A 24782-nucleotide genomic window follows, 5' to 3' on the forward strand; every position below is an offset into this window, starting at 1 on the left:
AACACTCTATCTTCATGTAACTAACATTTAATTATTAGAAGTACATAATTACTTGTTTAAGAATATAAATGAGTTACTATTAGGAAGAAAGTTTAGGTCACTTAAGACTATTGGGAAGTTAAAACTATGAGTTGCTGGTTAAATGGAAAGGAAAGAAGGAAGAAATACAGGTTATTATGATTTATAGAAAGGACGTTGAAGCCAATGAAGAGTAACTTTTCCTTACTCCAGAAACAACTAAGAATGACAACAAGGGGCAATATGTCACGTTAGGATTTACTTGCCTGTTTTTGACTTTTTCTTTTTTTAAAGAAATGTGGCCACTCTAAAAAGAGATCATGTAAAAGTATCAGATTGTTTTACATCCTTCCTACACAGAAAGTGTAAACAGACATCTTCAAGGAGTAAATGAGCTTAAAAGAAAAATTCTGTGGATCTGTAACAAGAACAACAACCTTAGCTTAGTCAATTTTCAGTAAAAACTTAACTATGTGCATTTTTTTAATGTATAAACCACATGCTAATAAAAAGTTAAAAACAATCACTAGTTAAAAAACAAATGAAACTGTCTAAATAAATCCTGAAAAACCAAGTGTTTTGACAGGGATTTCAGAGTAATAGAAGACAAAGAAAACACCAGGATAATGCTAATAGATAAGTGCATTCCATGAGGCTAAAGTACCCCATAATGCTGGTGGTAAGTTACTGGGACTGGAAAACTGAAATCTGAATCTTCTTGGTGGGTACCAGTACTCTGCCTCATGGTGACATTAACAATAATGGACTTTTAAAAAGCAAAAAACATACTGGAAAACAATTCCCTTCTCCAATACCAGACAATGAAAGAGAGCTGTGGATTTATAGCCATGGTAATGATGGTTTCCTCCCTCCAGTTCTTATAAGAAGCTGGCCTGGCTGGGCATCTGCCTCAGACCCTCAGAAGAGCACTCATCTCCCTGAACCATTGGACTCAGCACACTTGGGAAGTCCATTAATGCAAGTGGACTGGGTAGGAACAAATTTGTTACTTTACCCTGGTCCGACAAAGATTGGACTGGGAATGAATTTATGTCCCTCACTTCCCCAACAGTCCCACTACAAAGATGGAGCTGTCCAGAGTTTATGGTGCTGAATTCAAACAAGGAACCAGAAAAATATAACTGAGGTGCAGACCATAGCCACACCAGCCAAACCTCAGAGGGAACTGAGACTTCAGGACTTAGTGTAATCAGTCTCCTTTTTTCAATTCTGTATATTTGGGGTATGTTTCCCACAAGTAACCAAATTCCTATAGTACAAGTGAATTTTATTTGGGCTATATTGATACGCTGTGGAGTTCCATCTTTAGCAATAATACACGTGTGAGAAAGAAAAGTTGACTGAAGCTTGTTAATGCTGACATTGTTTTATTTTTGTCTATTTAAATGCTTACCTCTTTGACACTATGTGTTACTGCCCATATTAGAAAAACTCTTGACATCACCTGGAAAGAAGTCAGGACAACAGAAGACGGAACAATTCCTGAAAGAAAATTTAGGATGGGTAAATAAATGTATTGTAGTGAGTTTCAAAATGTAATAGATTTCCTAAAACATCCACATTTTAATGTTTAAAGCCATCATGAGCGTCTACATTGCTATATAGACTATGTTTTTCAGTGTAGTCAATATTAAAACTTTTTCCTCCCTCAAAACAATAATATTGTTAATGGTAATTGCAAATCATGGAATCTAGGTAACTTTCCTAGGTCTTTCAAAGTCATTGACAAAGTACAGTATTTTTTAATACTTTTACAGGCAGAGAAAATAAAACTACTGCTTAATGCTTAAAATTAGACATTGAAAGCTCATTTTACAATATGGGTTTCAGAAATTAATAGGCAACTATGGAAAGGAAAATCAATAGTTTGTGTCAACAGAATGTTGAAAGCTCCTGGCTTTCAGACTGGATATGATACACTAACAGTCAGGTTGGCATTTTTTATATTTTGCCAACAAGCAGACAAACTCAAAGTTTATACACCATTTTTTCTCACCTTATTCATTAGGGTAAGCACTGGTACAATTATCTTTCCAATGTCCTCAAGTTATAACGCTAGAATCATGTTTAGTTATTTTTGATAATTATCAAGTTCTGCTAAGTTTACATTTCTTTGGCTTCTCCCTTCAATTCCTACAACCAGTCTGTATCTAGAGACCAGCCACCACCATTATATAAAAATCTTCCCTCCTTTAATTCATTTTAAACCGAGTAATAATTCATTATCTAAAAATATTCTCTTCTCTCTGTAACTTCACATTGGCAAGGAACTGCTACAAAAATAAAATCTGGAAGCAGAATTATGGGTATCCAGTCCAATAACCCCTCCACCATTTCTCTCTGGTCATACTGCTATTAGTAACTAGACTTACCAACTTCCCAGACCTGTCAAGTTGCATGTGGGCAACTCCACACTTGCCAGGAACCCCTTATCACAGGCAGTAAATTCTTCATCCACTTTAAAACTAACCTTATCTTCAATACATTCAATGGACTATCCCTGATCAATTTTCATTCTTCCAAGCCCTCTAAAATCACTCAGACTTCTGGGCATTTATATAGCTGGACAAACTACAACTTGCCAAAAGACATATGTGCAATCATATGAAGCTAAAATTACCTCTATAGGTTTGGCTACGAAAGAAATTATTTTATATCTCATTAAGAAAAAGAGATGCTACATCCTATTAGAATGAGTTTTAAAGATGTGGGCTTTGAAGAGGTACGGTTTGGTTTTCAAAAGCAAGTAAAATGGACATGTCAAGCACAATGCTTGGCATATAAAGATGCTCAATAAACCTTTATAGAATGAATGAAAATCAAAGTGTTAGCCATTCAGTTGCGTCCAACTCTTTGTGACCCCCATGGACTACAGTCTGCCAGGCTCCTCTGTCCATGGGGTTTCCCAGGCAAGAATACTGGAGTGGGGAATAATGGAGTGCCATTTCCTTCTCCAGGGAAATAGAATGAATATAAAAATATAAACATATGGACATATAAATATATGGAATAGAACTGAGAGTCTGGAAGTAAACCCTCACGTTCATATTCACTTGATTTTTCAACAAGAGTGCCAAGACAAATCAGTGGAAAAATATTTGTCTTTTCAACAAATGGTTCTGGGATAACTGAATATCCACATGGTAAAGAATGGAGCTGGGACACTTTCTTAGACCAAATATAAAAAATCACTCCAGATGGATCAAAGATCTAAATGTAAGAGGCAAAATAACTCTTTGAAGAAAACACAGATGTAAATTTCTGTGATTCTGGATTAGGCCATGGTTTATCAGATATGAAAACAAAAGCACAAGAAATAAAATTGGGCTTTATCAAAACTAAAAACGTATGTGTCTCAAAGGACATTAAGACAGTGGAAAGAAAACCCACAGGAGAAAGTATCTACAAATATATATGTATAATCTGGAGCTTATATGTAAAATATATAAAGAGCTCTTATAATTCAATAATAAAAGAAAACCCAATTTAAAAGTGAGCAAAGGATTTGAGTAGACATTTTTCCAAAGAAAATATGCAAATGGTCAATAAGCACATGAAGAGGTGCTCAACATCATTAGAGAAATGAAAATTAAAGTCATAATGAGATAGATACACTTCACATCCAGTAGGAAAGTGAAAGTGAAAGTAAAGTTGCTCAGTCCTGTCTGACTCTTTGCGACCCCATGGACTGTAGCCTACCAGGCTCCTCTGTCCATGGGATTTTCCAGGCAATAGTACTGGAGTGGATTGCCATTTCCTTCTCCAGGGGATCTTCCCGACCTAGGGATCGAACCCCGGGTCTCCTGCGTTGTAGACAGACGCTTTACCATCTGAGCCACCAGGGAAGTCCATCCACTAGGAGGGCCACCATTACAAAGACATATAATAACAAAATTAAACCAGTCAATCTTAAAGGAAATCAACCCTGAATAGTCATTGGAAGGACTGTTGTAAAAGCTGAAACTCCAATACTTAGGCCGTCTGATTTGAAGAGCAGACTCACTGGAAAAGACCCTGATGCTGGGAAAGATTGAAGGCAAAAGGAGATGGGGGCAGCAGAGGATAAGATGGTTACATAGCATCACTGACTCAATGGACACAAATTTGAGTAAACTCCGTGGGATTCTGGAGGATAGAGGAGCCTGGTGTGCTACAATCCATGGGCTCACAAAGAGTCAGACATGACTTAGGCAACTGAACAACAACAACATAATAACAAGTATTGGTGAGGATGTGAAGCTGGAACCCTCATACATTGCTGACGGGATTAGGAAATAGTGCGGCCACTCTGGAAAACAGTCTGCCTCAAAATGCTCAAAATGTTAAATACAGAATTATCCTATGACCCAGAAATTTCACTCTTAGAATATATATACCCAAGAGAAATGAAAACATGTATCAGTTCAGTTCAGTCACTCAGTCATGTCCAACTCTTTGTGACCCCATGAATCGCAGCATGCCAGGCCTCCCTGTCCATCACCAACTCCTGGAGTTCACTCAGACTCATGTCCATCGAGTCGGTGATGCCATCCATCCAGCCATCTCATTCTCTGTCATCCTCTTCTCCTCCTGCCCCCAATCCCTCCCAGGATCAGAGTCTTCTCCAATGAGTCAACTCTTCACATAAGGTGGCCAAAGTATTGGAGTCTCAGCTTTAGCATCAGTCCTTCCAATGAACACCCAGGACTGATCTCCTTTAGGATGGACTGGTTGGATCTCCTTGCAGTCCAAGGGACTCTCAAGAGTCTTCTCCAACACCACAGTTCAAAAGCATCTATATATACATACCCATACAAAAACTTTTATACCAATGTTTATGCTGCTGCTGCTAAGTCGCTTCAGTCGTGTCCGACTCTGTGCGACCCCACTGATGGTAGCCCACCAGGCTCCCCTGACTCTGGGATTCTCCAGGCAAGAACACTGGAGTGGGTTGCCATTTCCTTCTCCAATGCATGAAAGTGAAAAGTGAAAGTGAAGACGCTCAGTCATGTCCGACTCTTCGCAACCCCATGGACTGCAGCCCACCAGGCTCCTCCATCCATGGGATTTTCCAGGCAAGAGTACTGGAGTGGGGTGCCATTGCCTTCTCCGACCAATGTTTATAGTGGTATTTATATTAGCCCCAAAGTAGAAATATTAAAAATGTCCATCAACAGATGAAGGGATAAATAAAATGTGGCACAGCCATACAATGGGACATTAGAAATAAAATAGTAATAGAAAAAAGAAATGAAGTAATGATACATGCTACAATATTAATGAACCTTAAAACATGATGCTGAGTGAAGAAGCCAGTTACAAAAGAGCATGTATTATATAATTCAATTAAGATGAAATATCCAGAGTAGGCAAAATTATACAGACAGAAAGGAGATTAGTAGTGACCTGGGCCTAGGAGGTTAGGAAGAAAATGGAAAGTAATTGTCAGTAGGTACACAGTTTTGTTTTGGGGTAATGAAAATGTTCTAAAATTGATTATGTTCTAAAACTGTACACTCTAAATGAATGAAGCGAATGGTATGTGAATAAACCTTTTATTTAAACAAATGCACAAATGAAGTATAGAGCCTGATGGTGTAATATGTAATACTGCTAAAGAAGCTAATTAGTAAGTCAAACATTAAGTGAATATACTTAGCCAGATCACAATTCCAATAAGAAAAACTAAAAAACATTGACAATCAAAGGTTTTCCTAAATGAGTTATCAAGTACTTGTCACTTAAGGAAAGACCACCACTCTTTCTAGCTTCTTTTTTTTTTTAACTCATAGACCAGCTCATCATGTAAAAATTAATATTTTTTTCCTTTAATTTCTGCTCTTCTTTTATCACTGAAACAACAGGCTAGACAGCTAATGGTTTGAGCAGTACTCTAGGGCTGCTGCTATATTTGGTTGGGGATCAAAAAAATCCAGGATCTGGACCTCAGACTTCCAAGTTCAAAAATCTGATTTTATGTCACTTAAGAGCAAGAATTAGTCTCTTGGGAAAAACCAACTCATTAATCAAATTCATAGGAGACTAGCTAACAAACCAAAATGTCAATTTATTCACTTGTAATAGATGCACAGCCTTTATAATAACTGAATGACTAGGATTTGAGAGACCCTCATCTAGGGGTGCATTTTTTGCAAAATTTGTCTAATTTTGACAAATTAAATTAGAATGCTTTGGAAGTGTGATTTTAAACAGAGGGGTTTGGGAGATCTGGAGATGAGTATCACCGTTCAACTATATACAGCTTTACTAATTATCCCTTCTCTACTACAAAGCTCCCTTTCCTAGGAAACATGGATATTTATATGTTTCCCTTTCAAAAGCACTAAACAAGAATTATTTGACTGCTTTCCTTAACAAGTAAGTTTGGGTGACCAAAAATAAAGATTTACTTTTTTGGTAAATTTCCCACCAGTCTTTTCTTCTGTTTTTAAATACAGTTCAACTTCTATTGTTTATACTCTTGTTGCTTGCTTTTCTCATTTAACATTTTAAGAAATTTTCTATCTTACAACATATTAAAAATATTTTAACTTGAGTCATAATATCCCTTTGAGTGGAATGTATTTGTTTATCTCTTCTCCTTCTGTGAGACATATATATTGTTCCAATTTCTTGATACTATAAATGAAGTAATTAAGTATTAAAAATAACACTTAAAATTTTTTTGAGGCTTAGACCCTTTTTTTAAAAAAAAAGGATTATTTCCTTGGGACACTTTCCAGAAGTGTAACTACTAGGTCAAATGGCATGAATGCCTTTAGAGCTCTTGAAATATACCACCAAATTGCTTTCCAAAAAGGTTGTATCAATATACACTCCTACCAGCAGCATGGAAGCGTGCCTGCTTTAGCACTGCCTCAGCAGTAAATTTAAATTTGAGTAAGTTAGGAAATAAAGAGCCGATCAATGCTTTCTAATTTGACACAGATGTACAGATGTTTTTGGCTTTGCCTGCAGGTGTTCCTACATGCCTGTTCCAGAGAATCTTGCTATTTAGGCACCTGAAATTTTTCCAAGTGATGCCATCTATACCAACTCTCACTTTACTTAGTTTCTACAGCACAGAACCTACCTCAACCAGTCACCCAGTATACAGCACTTCTGACCCTCATGACAGCAGATCTTTTCTCAACTTGTAACAGTCAGTCCCACTGTGATCACATCTGTTATACCATTACCCTTTATTTGAACACAGTGCTCGTTAACATAGCATATTAAAACAACCCAAACTGCACACTTTTGCTGTGGATGACTGCTTCAACTGGCTGTTTCCAAATGACAAAGAGAGATTCTGCAACCTGATCAGTAAGCTATTACTAGATCAAAATTCATTCAAAATGATTACTAGGTATATATTGTTGTTGGGTGGTTTAGTAGCTAAGTTGTGTCTCTTTTTGTGACCCCATGGACTGTAGTTAGCCAGGTTCTTTGGTCCATGAGATTTATCTATTGGACAAAAGTATTGAGAGGAACCTATCACTTAATTCAACAAATATTTTTGGAGTACCTACTCTGTACTGTTCTTCATGCTGGGGGTACAACAGGAAAGGAAAAGTCCCTGCTCCCATGAACTTACACTCTCAGGCTATAACTGATTTGCTTTGGAATAGCTTTTATTTTTAGCACATTTTCCCTGAAGTTGATGTGGGGCTAGTAAAACATTTGTAAACAGGAAAATGGCATGACTGCTTCTCAGTTTCAGAAAGATATCTCTGTCAGCACTGCAAATCTTTGGCAAAGCAAGGTCATAAATTGAGAAATAATTGTGAGAATTTATGTTGAAAGGGTGATGAACTTTTGAAGCAAAACACTGGCAGGTAAAAGAAACGCAGGCACTTGTGTGTGGATGTGTTAAGCAAAAGCTGTATAAAGGGGAGCTGGCCATCAGTTTCTCATTTCTCCTGAACCAGGGTGCTACGAGGATGCTCCAACCACCTGATCCCTGCGAAGCTGAGTAGCACTGAGAAATCCTTCCTGCCTGATGCATCCCTCACATGGGCCAGGTTAGTGGGACTGGAGACTAGCTACACATGACCAAGACCAGGATGAAAGTTAAGTACAGGAAAGGCAACACAGGCCAGGAGCAGAGCAGGGTAGTGTTCAGATGGAGCCCACTACCAAAGAAAGACAGGAGTCACAAAGTTGGTGCCAGCAATTAAATTAAATGTGGAAACTGAAATCAGAATCTCCCTACCCAAATTCCAAATCCACTGAACTAAAAATAATGAACATTAAATAACAACAACAAAAATGGCTAGCAGTAACCAGAAAGGAATCGGGTAAAATGTTATGTCACACATTTTAAAAACTGCTAGCCAAGAAAGAAGGGATTATTGCATACCTCCTACTCTGTCCTCAACCCCCAAAAGTGATACTGGTGAATCAAAAAAATGCAAGAATCTCCACTAACAGGCCTAGATTTGGAGAGAAACACAAATTTCTGACTGGAGTGTGACAGACATGGAGGCTGGAAAGTGACGGGGAAATGACTAACTGGGAGCCACTCATTGATGCTAAGCCTTTCAGATCCCCCACAGAGTTGGAAGACTAGTGCAAAGTTCCCTATGGGGACAGGATATACTTTCCTTTTTTTTTTTAAATTTTATTTTATTTTTAAACTTTACATAATTGTATTAGTTTTGCCAAATTTCTACAGGGTTGAAGAACTCCAGGATGGAGTAATTAAGTCTCAGAAGAAAGAGCTCATGTGTCTTTAAATAAGTAATTCGTTCACCTTGTTCAAAACTTTTAAAGTATAAAAAGATACACCGAGAAAAGCTTCCCTCCCAAATCCATCCTACCACCACTCAGGTGTCTTTCCTACAGGCAACCAGTTAATGCTTTGTCTATCACTCCAGAGATACAGTTTAGGCAATCAACAGCAAATACGTGAGTCAATGTGTAAAGATACATTTATACACACTCTTCCAATTGTTTCCACGATGGCAGTCTTTACACATATACACTATCACGTGTAAAATACAGCTAGTGGGAAGCTGCTGTATAGCACACGGAGCTAAGCTAGGTGCTCTGTGATGACCTAGATGGGTAGGATGGGGTAGGGTGGAAGTAGGCTCAAGACGAGGGAATATATGTAAACACATGGCTTACTCATGATGTGGTACAGCAGAAACCAACAAAACACTGTAAAGCAATTATACTCCAATGAACAAATAAGAAAAAAAATATCCTGAATATCTTTCTATATCAATACATGCATACAGTTTTAATTATTAAGGCTTGATGTTTTAATATCCATATACTCTCTAAGCCCTACTCCCATATCCTCAGCGTGTAGAAAAATACATAAATCAGGAAAATCTCCATCCTTGAACTGTAGCTCAGAGGGAAAAACAACTGAATCTTAAACACTGTGGAAATGCAGTCAGGGCGGAGTCAGTAACGTTTGTATCAGAGCAAAGAAAATGGCTGGACAGAGCTGCTCACAAGACAAAAGGCACAGCAATCACATGAACACAATGCAAGTAAAATAAAGCATGCATTGTTGGCAGAAGGAGGTCAGACAGATCTGAAGCACAGGAAGGATCTGAGGCACCACTGCTGGCTATGAAGATGGAGAGGCCATGTGCAAAGACGGGAGAGCATCATCCAATTGCTAGGAGCAACCTAAGGACAATAACTAGAAAGGAAATTGGATCTTAGCATTGTAACCACAAGGAACTGAAATCTGCCAATAAGCTTAGAAGCAGATTTCCCCCTAGAGTCTCTAGATAAGAATCCAGCCCAGCTGATACCTTGATTTTGGCTTTGTGAAGTACTAAGCAGAAAACACTCTAGTGGTTAGGATGATAAAGAATCTGCCTGCAATGCAGGAGACCCAGGTTTGATCCCCAGGTTGGGAAGATTCCCTGGAGAAGGAAATGGCAACCTACTCCAGTATTCTTGCCTGGAGAATCCCATGGACAGAGGAGCCTAGCAGGTGAGTCCATGGGGGTCACAAAACGCTGGACATGACTGAATGACTAACACTTCCACTTCCAAGCCAAAAACACACCTGAGCCCACCGAACTTCTGACCTAAGAGCTAATAAACAGGTGCTAATTTAAGCCAAAAAATTAAATTAAAAAAATAAACCAAGCATTGAATTTAGGAGAAAAGTCAAAGATGTAAGCAATTGGAAGGAAGATGATAATTACAGAAGATAGAGACAATCCAACACAAGGATAATTGCTATTCTCAAAGTAGAGAAACCAACAATAGAACAGAAAACGTATTTAAGGGTATAGTTCAAGAAACGAAAGAATTACATTTGTACAGAAAGAACAGTGAAAAAGTAAAACCGAGAACTTTCTTGATTACAAAAATAATACTTCTGGGATCCAAGGAGAAAAAAAAACAAAACAAAACAACAAGTTATCTACAAAGTGGCAAGAAAATAAGCCTGGCTTCAAATTTCTCCACAGCAACATTCAATGTCAATAAACGATGAAGTAACACTACTAATACAAAGGTCTGAGGAAAAGAAAGTATGTTCAAGAATATGATACCCAGCCAAGATGTCACTGGCAAAAGGTAGACACCACTAAATATTTAAGAATTTGTCACATAATGCCTATGTGACTGACCCTGAGAAACACACAGTGTCAGAAATTCAGATAAACTAGACATAAATCAAGATAAAGAACTCAGGAGTAGAAAAGTCATGCTAAAGGGGTCCACTGTAGGCAATGAATCCATTCACATACAACACTAAAACTAAACAACTATGGTAATTACGGTCATAGAACAGAGTGTGCTGTGCTGTGCTACGTCGCTTTTGTCGTGTCCGACTCTGTGTGACCCCATGGACTGTAGCCTGCTAGGCTCCTCTTCCATGGGATTCTCCAGGCAAGAATACTGGCGTGGATTGCCATTCCCTTCTCCAGAGGATCTTCCCCACCCAGGGATCAAACCTGGGTCTCCTGCATTACAGGCAGATTCTTTACTGTTTGAGCTAGAGGGAAGTCCTAATATTAAATTAGTAACAATTTTAAAATGGGAGTCAGGGAAGAACTGATGGAAGAACAAATAACAATACTAATTCTCTTAACGGAATTAAATATTGCCTAAAATATAGCTAAATGTAAGTTTAATCTAAATTTTTCATAATCTTTTTATTAAACTTTAAGGGACCTTTTGATAAATAATGTTTTTCTCATGGTTAAAGGTTTTACAATGTATTTATTTTTTACAAACCCAGTAATTTTACTGAAAAATAGCATGTATAGCATGAGCTGTACAACTTGATTCTTCTATTCATTAACTTTTTCTTTCTTTGTATGAACATATATGTAAAGAGAATGCTTCCTGAATGATGCTTATCCAATATTAGTCAGGATTAGCACTATTGGTAGAATCTAGAATCATTTTTAAACTTTATGTACTTTTACATATTACTTAAACTCCTTATAAAAAATAAGAGTTAAAAATTTTAAACTAATAAAATCATCATTCTTAACAAGAGACTAAACATTTGGCATCAGCAAAAGATAATTCTGAAATTGAACTAATTCCAATCTTAAACAGAAATTTTCTTAAATATTTTCTCTTAGAGTACAAGCTAATCTTAGGGAAACAGAAAATATTTCTGACCAAAATGAAGAGAAGGGTGGGAGTATGAAATTCAAGGAAGATGTCTGGCTTTTTTTGTTTTTGTTTTTTAAAGGACTGACAGAGAGGCAGTTTTCTTTCCTTTTTTCCTGGGATATAGAAAACTGACCATTCCTCTTGGAGTTGCAGCACCTGACCCCCCAGAAAGCAATTTTCAATATACTTAACATAAGCACACTTACTTTATTGAGCCTCTGACAAAAGAAATTTGTGTCTTACACTGAAATCAATAGCAAAATTATGGTATTCATAAGATAAGCTCTAGATTTGAGGCTGGCATTTCAAAAAGATGTACTGAACTATACGATGGCATTACATTTTGTGTTAAAAGGATAATGTTACTAAATGCTTATTTTTTTCACAAAACAGAAATGAATATAAAATCAGGTACAAGAATACTTCATGTGTCTAGCATTGGGAAGGACTATGTAGTTAGAAAGAAATCTTTTCCCTTTACATGACAAAATTTTAAATACAGAGGTGCTTCTCAAACTGGGGCATGTATATGTGAAAGATGTGCATCAGGGTCCAGTCCAGCAACATCCCACAAGCAATCAAGTATGAACTCAACCCAAAGTAAATAAGATAGAAAAATAACTTCATGTAGGCAACTCTGCGGAGAAGGCAATGGCAACGCACTCCAGTACTCTTGCCTGGAAAATCCCATGGATGGAGGAGCCTGGGAGGCTGCAGTCCATGGGGTCACTAAGAGTCGGACACGACTGAGCGACTTCACTTTCACTTTTCACTTTCATGCGTTAGAGAAGGAAATGGCAACCCACCCCAGTGTTCTTGCCTGGAGAATCCCAGGAACGGGGGAGCCTGGTGGGCTGCCGTTGATGGGGTCGCACAGAGTCGGACATGACTGAAGCAACTTAGCAGCAGCAGCAGGCAACTCTACCCAGGATTTCACAGTGTGAACAGAGTGAGTGGTGGTCTCAGGTCTCCTGGCCATGCTGATTGTGATTTTACAGTCAAAGATAATGTAATAGTCATCCAATGAGGCCCTGAGCACTGAAAAATTGATGCTTTCAAATTGTGGTGCTAGAGAAGACCCTTGAGAGTCGCTTGGACAGCAAGGACATCAAACTAGTCAATCCTAAAGGAAATCAACACTGAATATTCACTGGAAGGGTTGATGCTGAAGCTCTAATACTTCAGCCACCTGATGCAAAGAACCAACTCATTGGAAAAGACTCTGAAGCTGGGACAGACTGGGGGCAGGAGGAGAAGAGGGCAACAGAGGACGAGATGGTTGGATGCCATCATCGACTTGATGGACATGTGTTTGAGCAAACTCCCGGAGATAGTGAAGGACAGGGAAACCTGGCGTGCTGCAGTCCATGGGGGTGGCAAAAAGTTGGACAGACCTAGCGACTGAACAACGAGGCCCCAAATGCAAGCCAACTGCTATATGTGGAAGAGTAAACACTTTCAACAATGGAGGAAAAAGTGCCTGTGCTGGACTCACTGAGAATCAATAGTAAGTTATATTGTATTATATGGACAATTTAAGGTATTTTTCATTGAAATTTTACTTCTGCATAACCAATTCTACTTTAGGAGACAACGTCACAGGATATACATATAATGTGTTTTCATGATTCATTAATTTTTCCCTGAAATTCTGAGGGGAAATCCATTTTTACATTAAAACATAAAGAAGAGAACTTCAAAAGTGTTCGATATTTATGGCAAGTTATTTGGTCTTTACTCTCAAACCTCTTACAGTGGAATTACACTTCTTACAGGTATTAGGCAAACTTGTGAAAAGCTGGAAAAGCACTATGATATATAACAAAGATATAAGGTAGGAAGTTGAGCCTACAGAAGATAGGGGTAGGAAAAATAACTTGAAACCGTGGGAGAAATTAATACCTAAACAGATATGGAGAAGGCTTGTGCACTTGCTTGGCGCAGAACCCAAACTTGGCTTAGAGCTCCTTTATGACAGATGTAATGCGAGAAAACAATCCATGTATAATTCAGTGTACATGAAAAAATTGGAACCAACATGCCCAGTTTTTTGAGCCATGTACTTACATGTTAAATGGCTTTGACTATAGTAGTGATTTCAAGTTTACTGGATGTCTTTACATGCCTTTACTGTTTCCTCTGTTTCAGATGGCCAGTGGTCAGAGTCTCTGCCACTAATTAAGAATCTCCACTTAATCGAGGCTCTTACATGTAAAAAGTAACAATAAGCTGGCTGTAAGAGAAGCCTTAGAAGTCTTAGAGACCTCTAAAGGAAATGAGCTCCTGCATGCTTTATCAAATATTCATTTGTGGAATTCCCTGGTGGCTCAGACGGTAAAGCGTCTGCTTGCAATGTGGGAGACCTGGGTTTGATCCCTGGGTCGGGAAGATCCCCTGGAGAAGGAAATGGCAACCCACTCCAGTACTCTTGCCTAGAAAATTCCATGGATGGAGGAACCTGGTGGGCTACAGTCCATAGGGTCACAAAGAGTCGAACATGACTGAGTGATTTCACTTTCTTTACTTTTGGGGTCTCTATTTTTTAACAAAGTTACTGGAAGTCTAATCTCTGAATGAGAGCAAAATATAAACGTGAAAAAAAAATGACATATTTCCAACCATTCTGAGGATAACACAAAAGGGTGACACATTTTGAAAAAAGATGAAAACATAGAAGTATTAGAAGCCATTCTCAAAGAGGACACAAAAAGTCAGTTGTAAGTCATGGAAACTTACTCAAACATCTGTATTATAGTCAGTATTTTTATAGTAAATTACCATCTGATTAGGTTTAGTGGTCACTGCAGGTGTTTTAGATCAAACTGTTAATCGTAGCTTTGAAATGGGGATAGTTCATATATTTTTCCCTAGCAAAGCTACATAATAAGTTTTTCTTAAAAAAAAAAAAGACTTATTAGTATCTCTATTTTTAAACTTACTAAGTTTTGTCTCAATATACTTCTGAAAATTCTATTACATAAAGCTTTCTCAAAAGGCTGAACCCAATCTGTCATTTACTGGAAATAATGCAAGATCTAACAAGTTTGAGAGTAAAATCATTTCCTTACTACTTTAAAAAACCAACAATCAAAGGATCTCACTTAAGCAAACCAAAAAATACACTTCTATCAAACCATGTTCTCAGAGTTCTACCAAACCCTGTGGGTAGGGAAGGAATACTGAAGTTTAATTTCACTAGAAAGTTGTGAAAGAAGGCTTCCTTGGGAAAGATTCTCTATTTAAAAGAGCAAGTAACCACAAGGGTTATTCAAATACGGTGACTTAACTGTCACCGCTGGAAAGGATCTAAGAGATCAAGTTCAATTCAGTACATGACAGATGAAGAAAGTGAGGTCTGAAGAAGTAAAGTGACTGCCAAGCTTATGTGATAACCGAATACAACAAATTAATATTTATGCTTAAAATTTGGTGATTATTCTCAAAAAAGTTAATTATTGGTCAACATATAACAGAATTAAAGTATTTTCAACCAATATGACAACAGGTTAACATTCGAAGCATATAAAGAAATAATTGTTTCTGTCTTTTAAAAAAATCAAGACCCTAATGGGCAAATAAAACAAACAGCATAAGTAAATAATTCACATAATATTATAACAACATAATAAACAAACATACGGAAGTATACATAATTTCATAATTAGCAAAAAAAGTAATAAACAAGAGTGGGATTCCCTAGTGGCCCAGTGGTAAAGAATCTGCCTGCCAATGTAGAGATGCAGGTTTTATCCCTGGGTCTAGAAGATCCCCTGGAGAAGGAAATAGCAACCCACTCCAGTATTCCTGCCTGGGAAATCCCAGGGACAGAGAAGCCTGGTGGGATGCAGTCCATGAGGTTGTAAAAGAGTCAGACACGACTGAGCGATTGAACAGTAATGATAAACAAGAGTAATTTATCATTTTATATGATTATCTTAGTGAATATTAAAAATAATCCTTTGCAATTCAATTTGGCAATATTTTTAAGAGTTAAATGAATCTTTATACTCTGGATTAGTAATTATATGTGAAAATATACACAAAAGGCATAATCCGAAGACTAAAAAAAAATCACATATCAGATACTGGTTGAAAAATTAATATTTAAAAATGGGAACAACCTGAACATTTTACACTGGGAGGCATAATAATACATCTAATTCAGTAAGATATTTTGTAATTAAAAAAATACCAGTGAATACAAGATAAACCTGAAACATCTTGTCATATCAGAAAGCAACGACACTAAAAAGATGACAAAGGTTCCATCATAGAGAACTTGGAAGACAATGTGAAGATATTCCCACTGGCCAAGGATGGCCATTTTGGGCACTAAAAAGAAGAGATACAACATACTGAAAAACACCAAATATGCTAAAATTCATGAGGTCACAATGATAAGAAGCAAAGACCTTCACTGTCCCTTTGACATGGCCCGATCTATGCTGTTTGGAGGAAGGGGTGAATGTGTGTGTGTGTGTGTGTGTGTATCTGAGTGTGTCTATTAGTATCAGTGCCTGCCTGGGTCAGGTAAATGACATCTCCAGTTCTATATGGGAGGACACGGGTGTGTAAAGCAACATGAAACCTAGCTCTCATTTAAACTTACAAACTAATGTTAACTATTCTCAGAACTGGATTTTTTCCCCTCAACATTGAAACTGCTTTTTCCTTTTGAATTTAATGAAATATTGCTAGTTGAAGCCAGTGTGACATGGTAAGAGAGCTGTCAGGCTGATGAGGAACATTGCTGCCTGTTTTAAAGCCAAACCCCAAATCATTCTAAAGAATAAAAAATATTGTATATAGGAAAAAAATCCAACAAATTTGTACTGGTTTTCTATAGAGGATTCTGGGAAACCAACACATTATTCGAAAACTGGTAAATAAAGGGAAAGAATCAAGCCTGAAAAAAAGAACATATATATATATATATATATATCCTGTTCCATCACAAGAAACTAAGGTAAGTGGGAAAGGAACTGGGTTAGTGGAGAACGATGGTGGAACAGGGGCTCACCTATCACTGTATACCCTTTAGTGAAGTAGCCATTTGAAAAATAGACTCATTTGAGTATCACCATAGAGATTATGTAAAAAAAAAAAACAAACAGAAAAATGGCTATATTAAAGGAAAAACTCAGAAATCAAATGGTAGCCACTCTGATTATAATGCAAAAACTGCATAAACACATAGACCAGGTCTGGAAGGAAACACAGAAAAACAAACTTATTGACCAGAATTGCAGAATTTAGGGCATTTTTTCTTTTCATTAAAATGAATTCCATTGTTATATTTATAATGTTATTTGTCTAATAAATAATGTTACAGTGGCATTTAAATGGAAAACATAGTATTTTCACTCTGTTACCCATACTTATATGAAAGCCCAGCTTTTTGAACCTTGAGCCCATAATCAAGGCAGTAAGAACCATTTGGGGGTAACTTGACTCTTACTGTAAGCAAGAGGTCTAAGAAGGATAAAAGAAAGGGTCTACTGAGGGGCTGTTCATACAGTAGATGTTAAAAGTTCAATGACTCTGCCCAGCTCTCTCCCACTCCGGCACTAATGCGGGGGTGGAGGCGGTGGTGGCATTCACTGAGTAGGAGGCCAGCAGAACATGGAAAAAGCCTGTCGACAGTGCATAAAAGACACACTGAAAACACTGCCTCAGGAGGAGTGAAGCTTGTCAAAGTACTGCAGAGGCTGGGAAAGTGAAGAGAAGAGAAAGAGCAATTATAATCTGAACCTAACAATTCCTCAGCTAAATTTAACTTGAGAGGTGGAATATATCTGCAGCATGAAAACGATAGGCAAATGAATGCTCAGGTACAAAAAGACCCAACCTACACAGAACTTTAAATGGTCATTGTAAAAAAAAAATTCAACTTTCATATTAATTATTTGCTATTCACCTGAATATATTTCAGTTGTGAACCTCCCAAATAAATAAATGGACTTAAGAATGAATATAGAAATCCTAGGCTTAGAGCAGAATCTTTTTTATTTCTTGTTATAAATCAAAGTTAGTGAGGATTTATTAATGCCAAACTTCTCCAGAAATATTACTTAAAATTTTCCAGCTATGAATAATGAAAATTAAATAGTAACTTTCATTTACTTTTTCAAGTTTGAAATGAAATTCCTTACCCAGTCTTCCAAACTGTGTCAAGAGATATTTACACTGTACTATGTTCACAAATAATTCTAAAATATATTACCTAAATATCTAAAATACATTATCCTAAAATACAAATACTTTATATGCACAAAAGTGTATATCAAAATGTAATGATAACTATTTCTGGGTAAATAAAGTGATTTTTACTTTCTTCAAGTCTTTCAGTATTAAATAGCTGACCTTTAAAAGAATATACATGTGTTACTTTTATATAGAAATAGGCCTTTAAACTTAAAAATGTCATCAAGACAGGACTTAATAGCCACCATAGTACAAATTCTGTTAAAAATAAAAATGGGTAGAAATTCAAACAAAACAATAGGAAACCCTATTCCCCCTGCATTGTTTCACACACAACTGATTTACAATTATTTTGGCAAAAAAAAAAAAATATATATATATATATAATAAAAAATCCAAGTTGAAAACAGCTTTTGAGTTTATTCAGGTACTCCTTATTCTAATGAAGACTTTGGCAGGAGGAGTTGATCATGTACAAGGTCATTACTGAGATTCATGACCATGTGTATTACTTAGGGATACTGAGATTTGTGACCATTCATATTGAATATGATGTAGGGGTAAACCAACCTGTGTTTATGCTTTTCAAATCCAACTTTAAAATATAAAGCAGATTGATTATTCACATCAAGTACTCTAATATTACTATACTCTGCTGCCAAGTGGATGGACTCATGGATCACTCTACTGGCTCAAGACTAAACCATTCAAATCCTTTGTGGCAACCACCACTAGTTGATTATTCACTGAGATTTTTCTCTTTTCCTAACTAACAAAGCACTGATCTTATGTGAAATAGCAGTGTATCGGGCTAAAACACTAGCTTCTTTGGAATCCCCTGCAGTTGGAGAAAGCATGTGGCACAGTCCTGACCAATGAAAAAGAAACTATTTCTGGAAAGCCTTGCTGTGCAGCCACTTTGTGCCTGCAGCCACCTTCTGCCTGTAATGTGACATGACACCACGTAACTCATAAGAGCCATGTTACAACTATAGGACCACACACACCAAGACAAAAGTGACACATCTTCATGAATGGTAAGAGCAGAAAGACAGATTTCTTGTTATATGGGAAAAAGAAACTTCTATTTGGCTAATGCACAGTAGTCACAATTCTGGTGTGTACAGCCAAATGCAATGCTACGTATCTTTTTTTTTTTTACAGCTGAGAAAACGAACCCAAAATCTTAAGGGCATTTGGTTAGACTTAAGAAGTCAAAACCATCCCAAAGAAAAAGAAATGCAAGAAGGCAAGTGGGTGTTTGAGGAAGCCTTATAAATAGCTAAGAAAAGAAGAGAATAAAAATGCAAAGGAGAAAGGGAAAGATACACCCAGCTGAATGCAAAGTTCCAGAGGACAGCAAAGAGAGAGAAGAAAGCCTTCTTAAGTGAACAATACAAAGAAACACAGGAAAACAACAGCATGGGAAGACTAGAGATCTCTTTAACAAAATTGGAAATACTAAGGGAACATGTCACGCAAATATGGGCACAATAAAGGACAGAAATGGCAAGGACCTAGTGGAACCAGATGAGATTAAGAAGAGGTGGCAAGAATACACAGAACTATACAAAAAGGTCTTAAGGACGCAGATAACCACGATGGTGTGATCACTCACCTAGAGCCAGACATCCTGAAGTGTGAAGTCAAGTGGGTCTTAGGAAGCATTACTGTGAACAAAGCTAGTGGAGGTGATGGAATTCCAGTTGAGCTCTTTCCAATCCTAAAAGATGATGCTGTGAAAGTGCTGCACTTAATATGCCAGCAAATTTGGAAAACTCAGCAGTGGCCACAGGACTGGAAGAGGTCAGTTTTCATTCCAATCCGAAAGAAAGGCAATGCCAAAGAATGTTCAAACTACCAAACAGTAGTGCTCATTTCACATGCTAGCAAGGTAATGCTCAAAGTCCTTCAAGCCAGGCTTCAGCAGTATGTGAACCAAGAACTTTCAGATGTACAAGCTAGATTTAGAAAAGGCAGAAGGAGAGATCAAACTGCCAACATCTGCTGGATCACAGAGAAAGCAAAGGAATTTCAGAAAAATATCTACTTCTGCTTCATTGACTATGCTAAAGCCTTTGACTGTGTGGATCACAACAAACTGTGGAAAATTCTTAAAGAGATAAGAATACCAGATCACCTTGCCTGTCTCTTGAGAAACCTGTATGCAGGCCAAGAAGCAACAGTTAGAACCGGACATGAAACAATGGACTGGTTCAAAATTAGGAAGGGAGTATGTCAAGGCTGCATATTGTCAGCCTGCTTATTTAACTTATATGCAGAGTACATCATGCAAAATTCTGGGCTGGATGAAGCACAAGCTGGAATCAAGACTGCTGGGAGAAACATCAACAACTTCAGATATGCAGAGGAACTAAAGAGCCTCTTGATGAAGGTGAGAGAGGAGAGTGAAAAAGCTGGCTTAAAACTCAACACTCAAAAAACTAAGAACATGGCATCTGGTCCCATCACTTCATGGCAAATAGATGGGGAAAAAGTGGAAACAGTGACAGGTTTTATTTTCTTGGGCTCCAAAATCACTGCAGATGACTGCAGCCACGAAATTAAAAGATGCTTGCTCCTTGGAAGAAAAGCTATGACAAAGCTAGACAACGTTTTAAAAAGAAGAGACATCACTTTTTTGACAAAAGTTTAGTAGTTATGCACAGATGTGAGAGTTGGACCATAAAGAAAATTGAATGCTGAAGAACTGATACTTTCAAATTGTGGTTCTGGAGAGACTCTTGAGAGTCCCTTAAATAGCAAGGAGATCAAACCAGTCAATCCTAAAGGAAATCAATCCTGAATATTCATTGGAAGGACTGATACTGAAGCTGCAGCGCCAATACTTTGGTCACCTGATGTTTACAGCCAACTCACTGGAAAAGACCCTGATGCTGGGAAAGATTGAGGGCATGAGCAGAAGGAGGCAACAGAAGATGAGATGGTTGGATGGCATCACTGACTCAATGGACATGAGTTTGAGCAAACTCTGGGAGATTGTGAAGGACAGGGAAGACTGGCTTGCTGCAGTCAATGGGGTTGCAAAGAGTTGGACTCGACTTAGGGACTGAACAGCAACAACAAAGTGCAGGACAAGATAACACTTTTAAAAAGAAGTTATTCCAATTATACTTTTCCAGTCATGAAGACTAATGGCATCTGTACGAAAGAAGATGGTGAACTTTGGTGTAGTATTTCCTCCTGGTCAACGATTTCCTAAATCATCTCTAAACCTAAGTTTATATCTCAAAAAAAAAAAAAAAACCCAACCCACTAATACTTAATGTCCAAAATCAAAAGCATTATAATCTGCTCTCTTTCGCAATTTTGACATGTGGTATTCATGAGCATCTTTTAAAAACATCTTTCTGGAGCCAGGGCAACTCAATGCCAGGTCAATATCTAGCAGATATAAATGCAGTATTTACTGAAGTATTTAACAATCATAAAGAGTTGGTTGCCCTTAAACCATTTTCTTCAACTGTGTTGGAAATGTAATTACCCTATTCCCTCTACAGAGATTACTTCAAGGAAAAACTCTATCCATAAGCACCATACTCCATCTAAGCAAATCAGCCACAGATCTAAGATGAAAATATTATATGAAGGCAGATAAACTTCAGAGAGCTAGAAAATATGTATTTTACTTGATACTCCACAGTAAACAAGGTGCTATGAAGAATCAGTTTGCTTTAACCTCCAAAGATACTTAGTAAATATTTATGGGCTGAATATATGAATGAACCCTAAGAATAATGAACACAGATCATACATCCCAGAGCAGATTCTTTTAAAGTTTAGGAGAAAACCCTTTCATGTTTAGAGTTTCAGAACAGAGAGGGATGCCATTTCCCTATGGTGTGTCATTATGAAGCTAAAGCCCTCACAGGCTATTCTACCATAGGTGGAGTCCACACTATTCATACAATAAGGCACCAGCTTATTTTGCTCCTGCCGTGTATTCCCAAAGTACTTGCCAAAATGACCAGCAAATCTGTACTAAGTGGTATCTGTTAGGACATGATTTATTTTAAATTATATGGAAGTAAAAGGAGATACAAATTAGGCTATGTTGTTCAAACCACAACAGTAATATGAAAATCTATTAACTGAGAGTATTCTATGCATCAGTTATGGTTCTACATCCTTTACTTATATTAACTAATTTACTTCCCACAATTCCTATGAAGTAGGTGCTATTATTTTTCTCATTGTATAGATGAAGGGAACCAAGGTCCAAAGAAGATAAGTAACTTGCACTACAAGTAAGTGGTACAACCAGAACCAAAACCAGGCAGTCTGGCTTCACAGTCTATGCTCTTAACTACTATGCTACACTACCTCCAATCAGAGCAAAGAGAAAATCAAATAAAACAAACCCATGGATGGTTTTAAAATATGCCCACACATTCTCTGATACTCCTCCCTTTAAGAGGTAGCCTACTTTTCTTCCTTTTGAGTGTGGGATGGACTTAGTGCCTTGCTTTGAACAAAAAGAAAAAAATAGGAGTAATAGTGTGTGATGTTAGGGACTAGATCATAAGAAGCACTTTGGCTTCCTCTTTGCCTTCTCTTTTAGATCATCTACTCTGGGGGACACTAGCTGTCACATCATAAGGGACTTTCCAGCAGCCCTATATGGAGTGGACCAAGTGGTGAGTAACTGAGGTCTCCTGCCAATAGCCATGTGAGTGAGTTACCTTAGAAACATAGCCTTCTGTTCTAGTCAAGTCTTAGCTGACTGCAGTCCTTGCTGGCATCAGACTGTATAATTGCAAGAGACAGCCAGAACCACCTGACTAAGCTGCTTCTTAATTCCAGACCCACAGAACCATGAGATAGGAAATGTTTGTGATTTTAAGTCATTTGGTTTTGGGGTAGTTTTAATGTATCAGTAAACACAGAACCATGTTTTCAATATAAAATTATATTTTGATACATTTTGTATAAAAATATAACAATTTGTGTAATTAATGTGTAATTATATAATTACACAAATTGCATAACCATATATCTATAATTATATGTAACTATGTATATACATATACAACATCTGCTATATATATAACATACATATAAATTAACATACCCACATACATTTGTTCAGGTTCAGTTCAGTCGCTCAGTCGTGTCCGACTCTTTGCGACACCCTGAATCGCAGCACACCAGACCTCCCTGTCCATCACCAACTCCTGGAGTCTACCCAAACTCATGTACATTGAGTCGGTGATGCCATCCAGCCATCTCATCCTCTGTTGTCCCCTTCTCCTCCTGCCCCCAATCCCTCCCAGCATCAGGGTCTTTTCCAATGAGTCAACTCTTCGCATGAGGTGGCCAAAGTACTGGAGTTTCAGCTTCAGCATCATTCCTTCCAAAGAAATCCCAGGCTGATCTCCTTCAGAATGGACTGGTTGGATCTCCTTGCAGTCCAAGGGACTCTCAAGAGTCTTCACCAACACCACAGTTCAAAAGCATCAATTCTTCAGTGCTCAGCTTTCTTCACAGTCCAACTCTCACATCCATACATGACCACAGGAAAAACCATAGCCCTGACTAGACGGACCTTTGTTGGCAAAGTAATGTTTCTGCTTTTGAATATGCTATCTAGGTTGGTCATAACTTTCCTTCCAAAGAGTAACCGTTTTTTAATTTCAGGGCTGCAATCACCATCTGCAGTGATTTTGGAGCCCAAAAAATAAAGTCTGACACTGTTTCCACTGTTTCCCCATCTATTTCCCATGAAGTGGTGGGACCACATGCCATGATCTTCATTTTCTGAATGTTGAGCTTTAAGCCAACTTTTTCACTCTCCTCTTTCACTTTCATCAAGAGGCTTTTTAGTTCCTCTTCATTTTCTGCCATAAGGGTGGTGTCATCTGCATATCTGAGGTTATTGATATTTCTCCCAGCAATCTTGATTCCAGCTTGTGCTTCTTCCAGCACAGCGTTTCTCATGCTGTACTCTGCATATAAGTTAAATAAGCAGGGAGAAAATATACAGCCTTGACGTACTCCTTTTCCTATTTGGAATCAGTCTGTTGTTCCATGTCCAGTTCTAACTGATGCTTCCTAACCTGCATACAAGTTTCTCAAGAGGCAGGTCAGGTTGTCTGGTATTCCCATCTCTTTCAGAATTTTCCAGTTTATCGTGATCCACACAGTTAAGGCTTTGGCATAGTCAATAAAGCAGAAATAGATGTTTTTCTGGAACTCTCGCTTTTTCGACGATCCAGCAGATGTTGGCAATTTGATCTCTGGTTTCTCTGCCTTTTCTAAATCCAGCTTGAACATCTGGAAGTTCATGGTTCATGTATTGCTGAAGCCTGGCTTGGAGAATTTTGAGCATTACTTTACTAGCATGTGAGATGAATGCAATTGTACGGTAATGTGAGCATTCTTTGGCATTGCCTTTCTTTGGGATTGGAATGAAAGCTGACCTTTTCCAGTCCTGTGGCCACTGCTGAGTTTTCCAAATTTGCTGGCATATTGAGTGCAGCACTTTCACAGCATCATCTTCCAGGATTTGAAATAGCTCAACTGGAATTCCATCACCTCCACTATCTTTGTTCGTAGTGATGCTTTCTAAGGCCCACTCGACTTCACATTCCAGAATGTCTGGCTCTAGGTGAGTGATCACACCATCGTGATTATCTGGGTCATGAAGATCTTTTTTGTACAGTTCTGTGTATTCTTGCCACCTCTTCTTAATATCTTCTGCTTCTGTCAGGTCCATACAATTTCTGTCCTTTATCGAGCCCATCTTTGCATGAAATGTTCATGCTAATCCCATCTTTGCATGAAATGTTCACGTGCTTCTTTCCAGAAGCACGGCGGCTGCGACGGACCACAGAGAAGCACGGCCAAGAACAGCTACCCCACGCCCAAGGTCAGGGGCAGCGATGGAGAGCGCCAGGCTGCAAGGGTGTAGGAGCGGCCAAGAAGAGCTACCC

At 37.9% G+C, this 24782-nt stretch overlaps 1 protein-coding gene across 1 annotated transcript in view; it reads right to left on the minus strand.

The window, feature by feature from the left end:
• The window catches only part of PTPLB (protein tyrosine phosphatase-like (proline instead of catalytic arginine), member b), an 89093-nt gene that overhangs the window by 29636 nt on the left and 34675 nt on the right, over positions 1–24782 (minus strand). The window contains exon 6 of the mRNA XM_010834410.1: positions 1433–1521. Within this exon, the coding sequence (XP_010832712.1) occupies positions 1433–1521 (89 nt within the window). The remainder of the gene's footprint in view (positions 1–1432; positions 1522–24782) is intronic.

This window comes from Bison bison, unplaced genomic scaffold (assembly GCF_000754665.1).
Source record: "Bison bison bison isolate TAMUID 2011002044 unplaced genomic scaffold, Bison_UMD1.0 scf7180017864032, whole genome shotgun sequence".
Lineage (NCBI taxonomy): Eukaryota > Metazoa > Chordata > Mammalia > Artiodactyla > Bovidae > Bison > Bison bison.